The sequence below is a fragment of the Oncorhynchus kisutch genome, linkage group LG18, assembly GCF_002021735.2.
Source record: "Oncorhynchus kisutch isolate 150728-3 linkage group LG18, Okis_V2, whole genome shotgun sequence".
Classification (NCBI taxonomy): Eukaryota; Metazoa; Chordata; class Actinopteri; order Salmoniformes; family Salmonidae; genus Oncorhynchus; species Oncorhynchus kisutch.
The window spans coordinates 24,499,466-24,518,839 of NC_034191.2; the positions used below are offsets into that span (position 1 = coordinate 24,499,466).

Here is a 19,374-nt window from a genome sequence, read left to right on the forward strand (position 1 = left end):
TGGCCTTCCTCAGATCTGCACGCCCACACACAGAGCTGCCTCTCACCCCCACACCGCACCATCACTTCCTGCCTATAGGGCTGTACTGACGGTCCAAGGAAGGAACCAGGGGCTGCTGTACACCTGTAAATACACATTCATAGAAAGCATCATCAAAGTGTTTACCCATGGCGTTAGAGCACATTGCATCTCACTCAGTGCCAACCTGCACTGTTTGTTTTACAAATCCTCCATGTCTGGTATCGTGCACTAAAAATACACTTTACAGCATAACTATCTTGCCTGGCCTGGGTCAAAGAGCAGTGTCTCAGTGAACTAAAGGCCAACGTGTTTGCAGAAAAGATCAAGATGATAAAATCACAAAACAGAGTGCATAAAAGGCTTTGTTCTCTAAGCCTGATTTATGGTCAACTCTTCAATAAAGTATTACGTGCACAGTGAAACTTTGTGAATTATTTAATTTTACTGCAATATTGCATTATTGAAATAGTTTTTAATAAATAAAAATGTCCATTTGAAACACATGATATGATGTTGTGTATGTTTAACAATTTACTTGATTTGCACAAATGTGCGATTTATGCAACCATTTCATTAGCTACAGTGATGTCAATGGATAGATGAAATATGTATTTTTCTATGTGACATGGGGCACAGTTGTCTTTCATATGCATTGCCTCGCGGCCTCGCCTTCTGGCGTATGCAGGGGATCTGTCATATCTATGACAAGCTTTTTGTGTCAACTCAGCTCGAACCTCTTGCTGCATGTCGGCAGAGGGTTTCATGTATATGTAGTTGCATTGCATATCAGATTAAACCAAAGATTCCTTGTAGCATAGTGAGAGCATAAAGATATTTTTATGGATGAAGATTAAATAAGCCTAGGAGTACACTTAATTCTGGTTCAAATAGTGTTAAAATACAAATGTGGTTTCCTGAAAATCAAAAAACCTTGGAGTCCATGCTTGTGGTCTGGTATTTAATGTTTTTAAAATAGTAATTCATATGATAATAATAATAATGGTGGACTTTCATCATTCATATGGAAATGATTGCCATTTTATTACGTTCATTTAAAAGCACAAAACACATGGTAAAAATAACAACATACAGAACAATGAGCATTTGGTTGTTCATGCAAAAAGAACTATTCAGTAGCTTTCTAACAAGCATTATTTACATCAGAAAAATACTGTACTAGTTTATATCAAACTAAAAATAGAATTTTTGTTTTAAAAAAGGAACTCTTTACAAATAGACATCTTTGGAAGGAAAGAACAGGAGGCCAAAGCGGAAAATCAAAGTGTTGACAAGCAGCTGAAGACAGTTTTATGTGGGGAGTCTGTAAGGCAGAGTTGGAGGAGTGCTCCTTTGATGCAAAGGCCTGCGGGCTGAGAACCTCTCTAAAAGATTTTAAATGTTTGGCAGTTTCCTCGTTTCTTTGGCACAGGCTGTGATTTATTCAATTCTACAGTCTCTGACAGCTTAAGAGGCTTCCCTCATGGCAGTAAAATCATTCTGCCCCAGAGTCAAAAGAGAAAGGTAAAGGATTCGATACACCTTATTTTTCTCCAAATGAAAATATAATAATTTACATATACTCTATATTTTTCTTTCCAGAATATTGCTACAGTATGTTACAGTGCATGTCTTTATAGATACAAATTGAAATATATTGTTTTGGAAACATCAAATGCAATAGGAACATAAGTTAATTGAACAATTAAACGAGACGATGCTGTGGCTCTGGGACAGAAATACAATTTAGTTCAAAGCTGTACAGAACAGGTACAACGGCAGTGTTAACTGTATTCCAGAGCATATAGTAATTATGTATTATTTTTAATAAGCAAAAGTGAAACACTGTAAAATAACACTTAATTTATTATTAATAAACCTTGGTGTTTCTAGACTGATAAAACTTGTGATATCCTCTGAGAGAAATAGGCACCATGACCAGTGTGGTCATTTCATGTTATGTTATAAACACAATACTCAGGCAAACTGTATAGCATGTGACTAAAGGAGTCCTCTTGCAGTAGAACAAGCAGGTTTGAGGCTGGGAGGTGATACTGTTGACACAGGGACAAAATGCACTGTACAATTCTGGATTTTTCATTTCTATGTACTGTATATGCCTGACACTATATGTAAACTCGTTTCATTCCAGTATACGGCGGAAGTGATATGGCAAAACCCAAATGATCTACCTATGAATGTCATCCAGTACAGTCAAACCTCAAACACGACTGAATAATCTACACCAGACAGGCTTTTTTCAGCGATCCTGAGCCACGACAGTAAGTGTTTCTGTATTCCAGTCAGCACCAGTCTTTAGCTGTTTCATTCATACATTAATAATTGTCTTATTTAGCTGGTGGCGTATGTCTCTGACTGCATTGGGAGTGGCTGCTCTCGCTGAACTTGACCCTCGCTCACCGCCGTGGGATTGTGGGTCTCTGTTGCCCCGGCGACCGTGCTGAGGTTCTGGGGTTCCGATTGGGAAGCTTTTCCGTGGGCCAAAGCCTCTTCGGCTGCGATCCTCATCCTCTCATCCTCAGCCAGCCTGGCCAGCCTTTCCTCTGCCTCTATCTCCTCGGTGGTGGGGATGGAGTTCTTCTTGGGCCTGCCCTTGGGCTTGGTGGGGGCCTCCTGTCCGCCCTTCAGCACCTGGAGCAACATAACGCACACAAACACAGACACATGGCTCAGTGGGGTTGTGATAAATGCTGGCTGCGGTCAAAGGCAACCATGGTTATTATAGTAATTAAGGGAAGATGTATGGCTCTGAGCTGCCCCACATAGGGTCATTAATCTGGGGAGTTAACGATTTGAGACTTTTGTTCTCTGAGCTGCTGACCTGACTAGACTAGACTTTTGTGTCCCAGTCCCTCATCATCCATCCAACTCAGTCATTTCCACCCTTACCACTCCTTCCCTCTACACTGACCCAGGGTCATTGTTGCTATGTGTGTGTGGCGCTCTCACCATTTTCTTCCACTTCATCCTTCTGTTCTGGTACCAGGTCTTCACTTGAAGTTGTGTGAGGCCGAGGGACTGGGCCAGGTCTAGTCTGCAGGGAAACGAAGACACACAGTACACACAGCAACTCAGGGTACATGTTTTTGAAACTTGAGTTCATTCTTTATAAGATGAAAAGCAGCAGGAGATAGACAACAGATTTACACAGAGAGGGTGTAGCTGGAGTAATCAAACTACAATTAATGAGTTACTTTAGCTTTTCAATCACCTGTTGACTATCCTGCCCTGAAATGCATGCCATCATTAGCCATATACATTGTATCATCTAGATGGCGTTCCCTTTGGAGACTAGCTTGCATCCTAACCATGACTTTATAACCACATTCTGGCATGGTGCATCAAAGTACTGTAGTCTCTATGATACACCCTCTTATGGTCCAGAGAGAGACTTTACACCTGCAGCATATAGGAGAACCCTTACTGAACATATGTAAGGGAGTTCAGTTATTCAATCATAGCATCTGTATCTGGATGTTCAGGGGGGTATGGAATCCTGGACACTTCCACCACATGTTCTGATCCATGACTAATAAGGATATTGGTTGGCGTGTAACATGATATCCCAGGAAGGGGGTCAGTGAAAGACGGATCAGCCTACAGAGGGAGGGGGCTTTATCTGGTTTTTGAAATGAGATTTCCGCCACATCTCAATTCTAAGTCCTTCACACTCAAATGAGTGGAACTGGCTTTCATTTGATGTAAAGAGAGAGAGAGAGAGAGAGAGAGAGAGAGAGAGAGAGAGAGAGGGGTGTGGGAGGGAGAGAGAGAGAGAGACTAGATTACTACTGATCCATCAGCTTGCCCTCTGATCTTGTCTCCTCTTCCTATCTTCTCATCCTCCCTTCTTTCCCACCCTCACCATCTCTATCTGACCTGATTTGAAAGTATTACATAGAGGAACTTCAGTCCATACAACTGTAGACAGTATAGACAGCCACACGGCCTCAATGATTGAGTGCAGAAGAAAAGTGTGTGTGCATACTTTAAGAAAAACAACACTCTACACCAAAAATACAGGCAAACCGCCCAGTGGAGAGACTAGAGGCAAGGAAAGTAATTTCAGGAGGGGAAAGCACCTCAGTTATTTATGGTCATTAGTCTTCTATGGAGGGAAACCACACACTTACAGCAACAGACTGCCATACAGTTCTGTAGAATGACTCTGCTGGAGGCACTTAGAAGTCCTCTGTTTGCTGTTCAAGTCTCTAACCTGTATCAGCAGGGATTTTAGTTGCAGCTGAATGCATAATGATAATGATGATGATGCTGATTATACTAATCTCAATTAAATAAAATCATTATTGCCTAATGATTTAAATCATTACAGTCTGTGGTGTGGTGTTAGGGGCTTTTTATATGCTGTTTTCCTCAGAGCATTGTCTCAGTCAAAGACCACAGTGTCTCCAAGCCAAGAAATAGCTCAAGAAAAAAAAGCAGAGACACAGAGTTATCTTTGGATCATAACAAAGTGAACTGGGGAGCATGCCACACTTGTGATGTGGGCTTTGAAAGGGGATTTTCTGTGTTTATGTTTTCCATCCAGCTGTGGGTTTAATTAGTTCATCACAGCCAGTGGGAATTTGATTATTGGCATTATACAGATTTGTCAGTGAGGACAGGGTGGGTCGTTTGGATCACCGCTGGGCTATTGTAGTCTACCTCAGCCTGCCTGGGAGTTCACAGGGGAGGTGTGGTGTGGCTCATTGGCTAGAACAGAGAAGTGTGATTTGCATTGAAGAAGAGATGCATTGTGGGAGTTTTCCCTAGGATGAGATGTGTATAAACAGGTTAGTTGACAACGTCACAAAAATAATGCGCACATTTCAACATGTCAGAACGCCGTGTGTTGTTGTGATTCTGGATGGCCAGATTGCTAGCAAAAATAACAAGAATCTGCCATGTGGGGAATCGTAGTTGGCTAGTTTCAGCTTGTTCTTGATACCATGTCTTGTTTTGACGTGTTTTTACTGATGTCACGTCTATGCTAATATGGCTAGCTAGCTAATCAACAACTGTAACGATGTGTTTTAGAGACAACAAGTGCTCATCCTACAAATGTATTTGTTTTCAATAAACATTGGAGACTAAAGATAGTTTCCATGTTGTCAACAATCTAAGCCAACCCCGCCTGTTTTGATTCATAAATCGCCAACCCATCTATAGACAGGGTTGATAACAAGCATGCTCTCACAATTCTTTTTCAGATTCTTCAGGGCCAAGGAGAAGGAACAGGCAGGTTTTAAAATAGTCAAGTTCCAGTAAATACACTGGTGAGTTTTTAGTACAAATCTACAACAATATAAAAAAGAACTGACCATTTTCAAAGCATTTCGTGGCTGTTGAGTTTTAGTAAAATTGTGATTTAACTTCTCGCTCTGAACAAGCTGTTGTAACCATGTGTTGCTGAGGTTTACTAGCTGTCTGGTGTTCTTGTTGCTCGACCAAAGGAAAATCTGAGGTTTATGGCTCAATATTAACTTGGGTTATAATGGAAATACGTCCGGTAGGCCAAATCTGAAAGTGGAGTTTAAAATAAAATGGAAAATGTGTTATGGCCGTATGTCAGGTCTCGAAAATGACCCAGGGACTGGAACCTACGACATGGATATTAACATGAATATTACCTCATCTAAATACAGTGTATAAAGCTAAATGCATTTTATATACACCTGCACATATATTACATGATTGGCAGTCAATCAATGGACTATATTTCTGTTTGCTTGTGTTGGCAGATGTCCCGATTTTCTTGAATAGAGCAGTGTTTCTTTGTTGAGGCTTTTTGCCTTTCAAAAGCTTATGGTTAAAATGTTGCTCTTGTCTCAACTAGAATGCTGAGGTAATGCCTGGATTAGAGAACTTAACAATACATGACATATTACCCAGGACATACATCAAAATGTTATGATGTTGATGCTGAACTTCTAGTCAGCTATTGCATTTGTTTTATGTTTTATGAAGTTTGGTTGCTTTCACAGAATTTCTCATTTTCACCAGCTTGACTGACCGAATGAAATACGGTATGACATTTGAGAGGTAGTATAATACTGATCTATCAGGAGGTAGCTTCTTTCAAGTAACCAATCAGACTCTGCTTTCATTTTGGCCTATCAGTGGCGAGATGCAATACGATACTGACCTATCAGGGGTGGAGAGGTACTTCTGTTTCTGGAACTTCTTCTCTAGGCCCATGAGCTGCAGCTCAGTGAAGATGGTGCGGCTGCGTCTGGGTTTCTTCAGCCGGGGGGTACTGTGCTCCGTGTCTGACTCGCTGCTGATGCTGACAGGTGTCTCGCTGTGGGAGGGCTCGGAGACCCGGGAGTGGTGCTGGGGGGAGAGCAGGGTCAGATTGGGAACCTGGCCGGGGGAGGAGGGCTGGGAAAGGTGAGGGGGCAGGTTGGGGGGCTGCCGCGTGATGACTGAGAGGAGGGGGTAGGCCCGCAGTGAGGAGGACCCTAAAAAAGCAAAAAGAGAGATAGGTCAGAGGCAGGGTAAAATGCAGAGCATTAAATACAATTGTACTTTTATATTCTTATTTTTAGTAGTGGTTTTATTTGGTACAGTATGCATCACCACGGATGGTAGTTTTTATAGACCTGTAATAATCATTTAGACTGGGTTCCTTTTCATTGCTCTTTTTTTACAAAAAGTGTTTTGACCTCTTTGATGTAGAAGGTTGTGATCTTAATGACGCACTGTGTGTTTTACTCTGCTATTCTGAACCCACCAATAAAAAAAATTCCTTGGCCAGATAAATGATGTGTCTTTGCCACCCTGAACACACACAAACACACTCACTCACTCACTCACTCATTCACTCACTCACTCTCACACACACACACGCACACGCACACACACACACACACACACACAAACACACACAATGCTGTAAATCCAAAGTGACTATGCCCCTCGCCGTTTAACTCTCTCCCCCATGATTCATCTCTCTTTCTCTCGTCTTGCTCTCCACCCACCCACCCCCCACCTCTCTCTTCTCTCTCTATCTCTTTATCTATGCAGACAGAAGCAGCGAGACGCCAGAATCAATAAAAAGTAACAAATGTCTGGGGTGGCCACCCACTGGAGCCAAGACCAAGGACGGCGCTCTAGCATAAACATAATATCTGGTGGAAAAAACCTTATGGCTTCAAATAAACAGCAGATCCCCATGGCATAATTTACGACTGAACTAAGACTGACATAGAAACTAATGCTCTGTCTGCTATGTGGCAGGAGAGAGGGATGTGCTTAGGAAGAAGATATGGAGAGAGATAAAATCCAATGACGGAGTAGAGAGGACATTATGCTGTCACATTACAAACACAGAATAGTCTTTCCCCTTGTGTCTTCCTAGATGCCTGTGGTGGATCTGCCTCTCTTATCTCTCCACCAACACATACTGTAGACAAGCTATATTATTCAAACCCTACATTCACAACTGAGAGGATACACCCAGGCAGACCGTGGTCTTAAATTTGTATCCCCTTTCTCTGACATGTTCAGTAATGTTCAGCAGTTATGGGAGCTGGTGTGACAGGGGGTTGGTTGGTCTGGGAGGTAATGGTCTGGGGGGGGGGGGGGATTACTTGCTGCAGCCTGCTCCTAACATATCTACATCCCCTATTCTTTCAGACAGCACCTCGGGCTCATCCCTATATACATGACATCACGCAAGACATCATCGCAGGGCACTGAGCTCATCACTAATCGTTCACCTCAGAGAATAGCTGCTACTGCTGCTGTCTGGACATGATGCCTCCTTCCCTCCACAACGCTCTCCCTCTTTTTCTCTTTCTCTCTTTCGTTCTCTTTCTCTCTCTTTCTGTTACTCTCCTATATTACCGTTGTCTTTGATGTTGAGATTGTGACAAACTGAGGGGAACTGTGCAGATGTCCTAACTTGATGTTTATTAAATGGCATATTTATCTCTGTTACATTTTAACACATATATTTATCTTTCGGAAATATATTGGTATTATTATGGAATAATCCAAAATACACAGATATATCATAACATAATAAGTCCAAGTGATTAATTGTTCCTGTCATTTTAAATGAGAAGATCGATTGAAAACAAAGAACGGAAACATCTTGATTTCTTTCACGTTCTTCAGGAAATCTCCTGTCAGTGCAGAGCTTGAGGTTGTCTTTAGAGTTGTGACAGCTGTGTCTTTTGGATGCTTGTCAGCAGGGAAAAATCAGACCTCATTATGACTTTCCACTGACAACTGAGCTGGCTTCCTGAGCCCAGATCTGACACATTGTTGACAAGCGCCAATGCCCGGTCAAAAGTCTACAAATAAACCATTTGTGTAGCAGGGAGAGTGCACTCTGTCCATGCTAAAGCACACTGATACTCTTGACAAGCACAATCGGAATGATCGGACTGGCACGTGCTTGTGGTAGTCATTACAGAATAAATACTTACTAATAATAGACCAAGAATAGTCTGGAAACATTTGATACACACATGCCTGTTTATCATACATTATCGATAATGTAATCGTTATTGAAGTTTATTAAATGTAGATTTTTACAGTTTAAATCACATTATATACAGTACCAGTCAAAAGTTTGGACACACCTACTCAATTAAGGATTTTTCTTTATTTTTCCTCTTATCTACATTGTTGAATAATAGTGAGGAGATCAAAACTATGTAACAACACAAATAGAATCATGTAGTAACCAAACAAGTGTTAAACAAATCTAAATATATTTTGGATTTTAGATTCTTCAAAGTAGCCACCCTATGCCTTGATGACAGCTTTGCACACTCTTGGCATTCTCTTAACCAGCTTCAACTGGAAAGCTTTTCCAACAGTCTTGAAGGAGTTCCCACATATGCTGAGCACTTGTTGGCCGCTTTTCCTTCACTCTGTGGTCCAACTCATCCCAAACCATCTCATTTGGGTTGAGGTCGGATGATTGTGGAGGCTAGGTCACCTGATGCAGCACTCCATCACTTTCCTTCTTGGTCAAATAGCCTTTACACAGCCTGGAGGTTGTTTTGTTCTGTTGAAAAACGAATTATAGTCTTACTAAGCGCAAACCAGATGAGATGGCGTATCGCTGCAGAATACTGTGGTAGCCATGCTGGTTAAGTGTGTATTGAATTCTAAATAAATCACAGACCATGTCACCAGCAGAGCTTCTCCATGCTTCTCGGGTGGAAACCACACATGCGGAGATCATCCGTTCACCCACTTTGCATCTCACAAAGACACTGCAGTTAGAACCAAAAATCTCAAATTTGGATCAGACCAAAGGACAGATTTCCACCGGTATAATGTCCATTACTTGTGTTTCTTAGCCCAAGCAAATCTCTTCTTATTATTGGTGTCCGTTAGTAGTGTCTAATTTGCAGCAATTCAACCATGAAGGCCTGATTCACGCAGTCTCCTCTGAACAGTTGCTGTTGAGATGTGTTTGTTACTTGAACTCTGTGAAGCATTTATTTGGGCTAACATTTCTGACTCGAATGAACTTTTCCTCTGCAGCAGAGGTAACTCTGGGTCTTCCTTTCGTGTGGTGGTCCTCATGAGAGCCAGTTCCATCAAAGTGCTTGATGGTTTTTGCGACTGCACTTGAAGAAACTTTCAAAGTTCTTGAAATTTTCCAGATTGACTGACCTTTATGTCTTCAAGTAATGATGGACTGCCATTTCTCTTAGCTTGTTTGAGCTGTTCTTGTCATAATATGGGCTTGGTCTTTTACCAAATAGGGCTGTCTTCTGTATACCACCCCTACCTTGTCACAACACAACTGATTGGCTCAAACGCATTATGAAATTCCACTAATTAACTTTTAAGAAGGCACACCTGTTCAAATGAAATACAATCCAGGTGACTACCTTATGAAGCTGATTGAGAAAATGCCAAGAGTGTGCAAAGTTGTCATCAAGGCAAAGGGTGGCTACTTTGAAGAATCTCAAATATAAAATATATTTTGATTTGTTTAACACTTTTTTCGTTACCACATGATTCCATATGTGTTATTTCATAGTTTTGATGTCTTCACTATTATTCTACAATGTAGAAAATAGTTTAAAAAATAAAGAAAAATGCTTGAATGAGTAAGTGTATTACATTTTTTAACTGGTACTGTTTATCATTTGAAGGCATTGACAATGGCAGTTACTCAGTAGAATGAGTCACCATTTTTCTGTTTGCAGGGAAATCTCCAGCAACAAGCTCATTAGTTGTTTGATTTTTACTCCTTATTTTCTGCACCTTTTCTCTTTGTTTAATTGGATTCCAAGATGATGATTCAAGACTTGGCACTCAGAGGCCAAATGAACCTACAGCAACATGTATTGCTTTGGGTACATCATGTGGTGACAGGTTGAGAAGTGTTACATTAGACATATATTTCTTCACTCAACAGCCGTCTTGCCAAGCCAGCCCAAGTCAAACACTGCAGGGATGGGAGGGGCAACAGGGTATGCTACTTTTTAATCTGTTTCAACACTCACAGATCAGTTAAGTGCCAATTTCAACTCAAATTTGGGTTTCATGAGATGTTTTGAGGTTTCTAGAATGTTATGTGTAGTGTTGTGATGCTATTTTCAAATTTTCAGATGGTACCTGTGTACCAATACGACGGCATTGTGTGTGCAGTGCAGCCTGCATTACAATCTACTGTAAAAATGTTCTGTGTGTGTGTGTGTGTGTGTGTGTGTGTGTGTGTGTGTGTGTGTGTGTGTGTGTGTGTGTGTGTGTGTGTGTGTGTGTGTGTGTGTGTGTGTGTGTGTGTGTGTGTGTGTGTGTGTGTGTGTGTGTGTGTGTGTGTGTGTGTGTGTGTGTGTGTGTGTGGTGGTTGCATGGGTCAATACTTACTGTGTTAACAGAGACATGATCCTACTCCTCAAGCTAGCCTCGTGGTTAATAGCAGGCCTTATTGTCTGTGGTGGATTAACTGTTAAAATGGGATGAAAACCCTTGGCTCTCCCTGCTTTTTTCCCTAAACCCTCAGCGGTGGCGTATGACTATGCTGCAGTACCTGGGCCCCCCGAGGTCCACACCCTCCTATTTGGCCGTTTTTCATCACGCTGTCATGTGAGATTACGCCGGAGTTGATCTTTATCTCTCTCACCTCCTTACAGAAATCCAACTAAAAGCCTTGCCCTGGGTTCTGCTGAGAGATAAGACTCCAAATGAAATATTGTAACCTGTCATTACACTGTTCACAGCTCTCCAGCAAGGTAATGTTCTGCTGGAGGTCAGGTCTGTCTAGCAGGTCTATCACTCCTGTAGTTTTACAAGGCACAAAACGAGAGCAGAGAATACGCTCTGAGCTCATCAACTGGTTTTACTGTGTACACTGTCGTAAGGGCATTTGGCTTGGTACAGGTAAATGGACCGTTGTGAAACATAAAGCAGGGAGCAGAGAGGCGTGATCTGTGACAGACAAAATCATCACAGAAAAGAGGGGGTTGCCGGATCAAAGAGAGGAGTAATCCCTTTGTTGACATGTTGAGTGGCATCCTACTAGTTGATGCCATATTACATCAAGAACAAACAAACAGCTGTTAATTTGGGTAAAAGCCCTCCAGGCCTCACAGCCTGGTTTGTTGCCTGCCCAGCACCACTGTCCTATAGCAGCCTCTACTGGTAACTGCTGGAGCAGAAGCTCCACACCGTAAAAATATAGAGTCCACGTTCACTGATGGGGACCACATAGGGCCAATGGCCTTTCACTGGCCCTGGGCCTATAAGCCTGCCAGCTTCTATATTGAGCGTTACAAGACATTGAAGTGCGGGACTATACTGTGTCTCACACCTCCTCAGCTATGAATAAGTGGTGGGCACTGGGTAGTGAGATGTGGGCTGGTTACTCTATCCATCCATCACAGGGCTGCCAAAACCCTTTACAGTGCCCTCTGGCACACACCGAAACCCCACATTGCCTGCTATTTATACCTTTGTCACTGTCATCATCAAATTGCAGCAGCTATTATTTCATAGTTTAGGCAATTATCATAATAGTTACTTGAGAGAGCAGTAGTCAATGTTGTTTTGACTCATAACAGCAGGATAACCCATTAAGAATGGATTCCTAAATGCTGCTGCAATTGAAAGACAAAAATGTGATAGTCTTTCATGCCAAATGCTTTTTAGGAAAATGAATTTGTCAATTCCCTGTATAATTATAACACGGTGGTGAAAGCTTTTATGACTGACTGCAGAACAACAATAATTGTGTTTAAATGACCGTTAGTAAGCCATGATAAGTGGGAAGAAAAGGGAGTTGATGATGATGATTTACAGAAATCAAGTGCTGCTAGATATTTTGTAAACAAAGCATTATCTGTGTCTTTACACTTTGTGCCAATGTTTTGTTTTTTGCTTTTTCAAATCTGCTTGTATTGATTAAGGAATTATTTTATGCAATAATTATTTGTTTTGATTGGCCTTTCTGGATACTGAATGAAGAATGAAGGTAGTCTTCCTCACTGAAACAGTTGGATCAAGTGGACGTAACCCATGAATTTATGAGTTGTGCTGCAATTTACGAGATGACAATTGCAATGAATCTCTCTTCACAAAGCAACATACTTCTATGAATAAAGGTAATTGGGGCTGACTTGCACACTTTATCAGCAAACTGTAAACTTTCATGGTGTTTGCACAATCAACTGTAGTGTCAGGCAGACAAATGTCCATCAGTGATGACATACTAACCTTGCCCTTAACCACCATGTACCTGCCCTTACCAATATCAAACCGTGGACCTCTGGCCACATCTTGCAGCCCCATATACACAGAAAGAGAGTTAGGTAGAGGGCATTGCCCATGCTTCAGTAAATGCAAAGTGGCAGCAGTGAAAGTCATTAGGCAAGGCTCTGGGTTTAGCACAGCGCCCACATTAATCCTTCTGAATGAGGACAAGTGGCCTAGTGGTTACGGCTCTAGAAACCAAAAGCCTGTTGTTCAACTAAGTGCAGGGTTGGTTGTTGTGCGTTCTGAGTTTGTGTCTTTTGTCAGAAGAGAATATGTTAAGTTAACAGTGTCAACATAATTAACGGGGAACCAGGTTTCACTTTACAAACCACCTTGATTACAACACTGGGACTTGGTTCATCCTGTATCTATAACATGAACATAAAAGACTGATGCTGATAATGATCTGAACGTCAGCATAATATATTAAACTAATAATCTAGACTGATTGGAGGGATTTACTGATTTCTTGTGAGACCATATATTGAGGAATTGTGAAATAAATGTTATAGGTCCCAGTGCATTAGGTTTTAATTGTGAATGAAATAACATGGAATTACAGTTAAACTGTGAAATTATGTTTTGGGTTGGAAAAGGATTGATTCATTTCTGCTGTTTTAAAGGGAAATTAAAACTATCAAGCCTAATAAATAGGTTACTAAAACACTGGGGTCTACATTAAATCTACTGTACATGTTGCATTTATTTGGTGCTTTTGATTTCATAATTTCACGGGTTAAAGTTACATGACAAAATATCTGTAAAAGCAGGCTATCACAATAGTATTCTCCATAATATAGACCTTTGATAAATATAGACAGCAGGCCAAACACGAATATAAAAGTCCACCATGAGTAAACGTGCAAGTCAGGCCAGTCGCCTGAATTCATTTTACACATGGTCCATTTCTATAGTGCGCGTCTTGCATTGTTAAACATTAAGTGACAATCATGACGTCTAATGTGATTCTGGACCTGTCCCTGTTCCGTATTGTCTTATATTAGAGTAGATTTATCGAAAATAAAGTCGTGCAAATGCAGCTCAATTTCTCTAAAGCTGTTATTTGACATGTAATAGATTCTGCACAGGTGTGTTGCGTCATGTTATGGTCTCTACTGACAACTGAATGTAAGATATTTTGTCAATACTCCTAATATAACCATTAGCCTTAAGTATTTCGTGATATGAGTAGACACATGATGGACGATCGCCTGAACGTTACAGAAGAATAAGAAGAATATGCCTATAACTCACTTTGTTCATGATAAACAAAATCAGATGTAGTTTTAATACAATGATGATTAGCATTCACTGCATGCATATAAATATTATATATAAACCATTAACACCATTATGCATTCATTAGCATCCCTTGATTTGACAGAGTTCAAGCATATTCACTTACCCGAATATGAGTGCAGAGGTTTAGGCCTAACGATGAGTGAAGGGCATACTGAGTAAAGAGAAAGTTTCTCAAAGTAATCACAAGTTTCCTTGGAAAGAATTTCGTCAATCATAAAAGTCTTGTAGCGACGCCTGGCTGCTTTCGGCTGTCCCGGGGAGGAGAGTCTCAACTCGGCTTGACAGTGCATGATTTCCCGATGTGCTTGGCTTTCGCACTGTGCCCAAATATTAACTCAAAATATCAAAACGAAACCAGTTCAAACTTGAGAGTTGGGTGTCTTCAAGCGATTTATTGATGCATTTTAGTTTTCCGTTTTCGGAACAGGCTTGCTTTGTTCTATCCCTGAGCGGTACTAACGGCAGTTGCCTTCAACTTGAGCGCAGTGCGCTTCAGAGTGGTTATTATGATCTCAGTACAATGTGCCCGGACGCGCCGCTATATATAAACGATCCCCCCATACACATCTTTACTGCATGACACTGCAGATGTCAATCAACGTCTCTCTCGCTCTCTCTCCCTCTCTCGCACTGTCCCTCTCTCTCTCTCCCACTCTCTCTCCCACATGCCACTAAGCGAGGCGCTTTATTGGCATGAAAACACATGTTAACATTGTCAAAGTAAGTGAAGTAGATAATATACAAAAGTGAAATAAACAATAAAAATGAACAGTAAACAGTAAACATTAATCTCACGGAAGTTACAAACGAATATAAAGACATTACAAATGTCATATTATGTATATATACAGTGTTGTGACGATGTGCAAATGGTTAAAGTACAAAAGGGAAAAAAATCAACATAAATATGGCTTGTATTTACAATGGTGTTTGTTCTTCACTGGTTGCCCTTTTCTTGTGGCAACAGGTCATAAATCTTGCTGTTGTGATGGCACACTGTGGTATTTCTTTCACCCAGTAGATATGGGAGTTTATCAAAATCGTTTTTTATTTTTTATTATTTGTATATCTGCGTAATCAGAGGGAATTATGTGTCTCTAATATGGTCTAATACGTACTATCTCTCTATGAATGACAGACACACTCTCTCTCTCCCTCAACCGCTCCCTCTATCTCAGCGCAGCCCAAACCGGTCTCGCTCCTTTGGTCTTCCCTATATACAGTCTAATTGCACAAGGAGTTTAAAAACAATATGATATGATACAATATCTCAGATGACCATTGGATGTATTATTATTATTATTATTATTATTATTATTATTATTATTATCATTATCATTATCTGCTTTAGTATTAGGCCTAACCTTTCATCAGCTAATTATTGTGTTCATATTATTTCTCGAAAATCAATAGGACTACTGATTTTGAGACGCAACTCTCAACCTCGGAAATTACCTGGATGTGCATAGTTAATTGTAATAGAGAAGTGTGTAGCCTACTAAATAGAATGAATTGAAATGTTTGGTCATACAAAAGCATGATATTTTGTCACAGGCTTCAGGCCTATTATGTTAGGCCCAACTGGTGGGATTACAATGAATGTATAGGTATGCTACATATGCATGTAGTCTATTTGATGCATTTGGGCTCACACACAAATTAAAAATATACTATTATTATTGTAATAGCTATTCTTTAAAAGCAATCAAGTGATAACAAAAACGACTATAAACGACTATACTAACTGATGGAAATAAAATTAATGAATGTGTATGTAGGCTATGTAGGAATGAATGTATTTAATCAATTTGGGCTTACAAATCAATGGGGCGGCAGGGTAGCCTAGTGGTTAGCGCGTTGGACTAGTAACCGGAAGGTTGCAAGTTCAAACCCCCGAGCTGACAAGGTACAAATCTGTCGTTCTGCCCTTGAACAGGCAGTTCATTGAAAATAAGAATTTGTTCTTAACACACTTGCCTAGTAAAATAAAAATCATATTATTATTATAGTAGCTATTCTTTAAAAGCAATTAAGGGATACGAAAAACGACTATAAACAGTCTACCGCGGGTATAATTATTATGAGTTGAAAGAGAACCTTTTAGCCTTTGTAATTTCTTATGCACTTGTTTTACGATCGTCTTTTCTATTCCAAATTTACTTTCGCAGCCTAACACAATAACACACTAACGGTATTTTTAAAAATGGTAATAGCAGATTATTATTATTTTATTGTTATTTAATTGTTATTGATTATTTGTTTATTATCCGTTATAACGATTTGTAGTCCTATTTGTCAACAAATTTGATGTTAAAACCAAAAAGCGATGGCTTGGATATATTTAAGTAAGTAAGTTAAAGTAAGTTTAAGTAAGGTTCTGTTCCTTTTTACTTGCAAAGAAAAATGACGTCATTCAAAGATGTATTATTTACCCTCAATTTAACTTCTGTCTTTATTACTATCAAGTGTTGTCGAATAACTTCCTAAAAGCGAATACCTATCTATTTTAAATTAAACACAGAGAGGACTAGGCAATTACTGATTCGTTTGTGTTTGTGGGTAACTGCCGAGATATATGCCTACAGTCTTTCACATTTTAACTTTTGGGTCTTCAAAATGTAATTTAACTAAAATCATCTAGATTATTTAATAGATTTCACCAGGAAATAAACAGTTTTAGGCTATATATCAACTGCAGGGCCATCGAAAGTAATTACAGAAAATTGGGCAAAGTATACAAGAACACTGATAAATCGGTAAGTGGGCTTAGAGAAATACATTGTATTTTATTGGTGAGTCTTATATGACCCTGCAACAGTTTAGGCATATGTCAGAAATAGTTTTATAGGTGACTGATAACAATACTCCAACCGATGCTAAAATGTCCAATAAAATAACCGATTTATCTTACTCATAAAGTGAGTTAATTAATATCGCCCAAAAGTCCATTATAACCTATTTTCATTACTAGTTATAGATGCAAGGGATATTAGTAATCACTAACACATCAATTGACAAGTGTGATTTCTTAGCTAGCAGGCTGTATATTTTCCGTATGTTTTCCAATATGCCTTCAGGGGCTTCATTATGGTTGGACGAGGAAACTTCAACAGCGCTCCACCTTTGCTCTCAGTGGAACATTTAAAATGTATTCCTGCTGAAGTATCATAAACTGAGATTGTAATACAACATATTTAATTAAAAGTTACAGATAGGCTATAATGAAAATGTAGGCTCATATATCACCCGATTGCTTCCCTGAAACGGCTCAGATAACCAACTCAATGTGCAGTTCAAAGGACATTATGTACATTTCAGATGGCTCATTTTATTATGTGTGTTTAAGCAGAAGAAAGACCACAGCAGCGCTAACATCAGACGATAGTGTCAAGTTTACACTTTGAAATGGTGGCATGAACAGAAATTATTATACTTTTCCCAAGCCGTGGGGGTAAATATACCTCCCTGCCAGTGGCGTGTATTCAGGGATGCCAAGCCATGCAAAAAAAATGGACTAAGAAAAAATACATGAATAATAGTTTATCTTTTGTCTCTGTGTTTCATAATGTTCCTTCAATTCCCAAGAGACTGAATGTATCTCACGGGAGAAAGCATCCGAGCGAGGGAAACAGCGCCCCGCTGTCTCTCTACGTGTAGCCCATCTATCTGATGCGGTCTGGTCCAAACGAGTATGACATTGTTGCCGCCCGTAGCATCGAGGGCAAGGAAAGCCAGCGAGCATCTGGCCTCTCTTGACAAAAAAGTATAACATTTGCCAATCAGCGTTGAGGTACACCGAGCGAGACGAGCTGTGAATGGTTACGGGGAACCAAAAAATGTGTCAAGAGAAACCAGTTTGTATTTCGCTTCACTCCTATCAAATCTAATTTAGAGCACACGTTGACAGAGAAGCTTGAATTGTTACATCTTGTTGTGCTGTTGTTCTGCGGTGGCTAGCTAGCCAGCTAGCTAAAATGGCCCCTTTCCTAAATTAGACATGGATGGAGATAAGGATTTGGACTATATTGTTGTAGCCCTGGCCTGAGAGGATGGAAGGGCAATATGTAACTAGATGTAGAAAGCTAATCTTAACTAGCTAACGTTGCCCATGATTGGAAGTTAGGATAGCGAGCAAACATTTTAGCCAGGTAGCCTAGGCCAATAAAAAAATATAAGCGTGTACTCTGACCGTTTCGTCAACATTAAAGAGGAGGATGACATCGGCGTGGTGAATCAACATCTTTTCTACTTGCACGAACGCGCACACACAGAAATCAGAGCCATGGACAGCCACATCATATTTAGCTTATGTTGCTTGGACTAAATTGTTTTTTTCATCTTTTGTTACTGTATTCGACTAATGTAGGCCATAACAAAGAGAGAGACAACGCAGAGATACATAAATAACTAAAATGTATGTATTAAATATATATAAAAAATAACAATGGTGTGAGTGGATGCGTGCATAAATGGTGATAATGAGGGGTGTTGAGAGGTGCCAAAATAAACGAATACAAAGAAGTCCCAAAATGCCACACCAGCAAAAAAAACTGTGTCTGCATGGAGAATCTCTCCACGTGTGTCCCATTTCAAATTCAATTCAATTCAAGTGCTTTATTGGCATGGGAAACATGTGTTAACATTGCCAAAGCAAGTGAGGTAGATTTTATATAAAGTGAAATAAACAATACAAATTAACAGTAAACATTACACATACAGAAGTTTCAAAACAATAAAGACATTACAAATGTCATATTATATATATACAGTGTTTTAACAATGTACAAATGGTAAAGGACACAAGATAAAATAAATAAGCATAAATATGGGTTGTATTTACAATGGTGTGTGTTCTTCACTGGTTGCCCTTTTCTCGTGGCAACAGGTCACAAATCTTGCTGCTGTGATGGCACACTGGAATTTCACCCAGTAGATATGGGAGTTTTTCAAAATTGGATTTGTTTTTTCGAATTCTTTGTGGATCTGTGTAATCTGAGGGAAATGTGTCTCTCTAATATGGTCATATATTGGGAAGGAGGTTAGGAAGTGCAGCTCAGTTTCCACCTCATTTTGTGGGCAGTGAGCACATAGCCTGTCTTCTCTTGAGAGCCATGTCTGCCTACGGCGGCCTTTCTCAATAGCAAGGCTATGCTCACTGAGTCTGTACATAGTCAAAGCTTTCCTTAATTTTGGGTCAGTCACAGTGGTCAGGTATTCTGCCGCTGTGTACTCTCTGTGTAGGGCCAAATAGCATTCTAGTTTGCTCTGTTTTTTTGTTAATTCTTTCCAATGTGTCAAGTAATTATC

General features: G+C 40.0%; 1 protein-coding gene across 1 annotated transcript; it reads right to left on the reverse strand.

Moving 5' to 3' along the window:
• Positions 1–964: 964 nt before the first annotated feature.
• Positions 965–14,591, reverse strand: LOC109909455 (homeobox protein BarH-like 2). The gene is made up of 4 exons (XM_020508492.2): positions 14,171–14,591; positions 6,182–6,497; positions 2,989–3,073; positions 965–2,670 (listed from the first exon to the last, which is right to left on the reverse strand). Exons 1-4 carry the CDS (start codon positions 14,355–14,357, stop codon positions 2,371–2,373), a joined length of 888 nt encoding a protein of 295 aa, XP_020364081.1. The 5' UTR covers positions 14,358–14,591; the 3' UTR covers positions 965–2,370.
• Positions 14,592–19,374: the final 4,783 nt, after the last annotated feature.

Coding starts and splice junctions, on each gene's coding strand:
- LOC109909455 (XM_020508492.2), bottom strand. CDS start 14,357: ATGCACTGTCAAGCCGAGTTGAGACTCTCCTCCCCGGGACAGCCGAAA. Junction 6,498..14,170: donor ACCTCTGCACTCATATTCGG/GTAAGTGAATAT, acceptor TTGCTTTTTTAG/GGTCCTCCTCACTGCGGGCC. Junction 3,074..6,181: donor TACCTCTCCACCCCTGATAG/GTCAGTATCGTA, acceptor GTTTCCCTGCAG/ACTAGACCTGGCCCAGTCCC.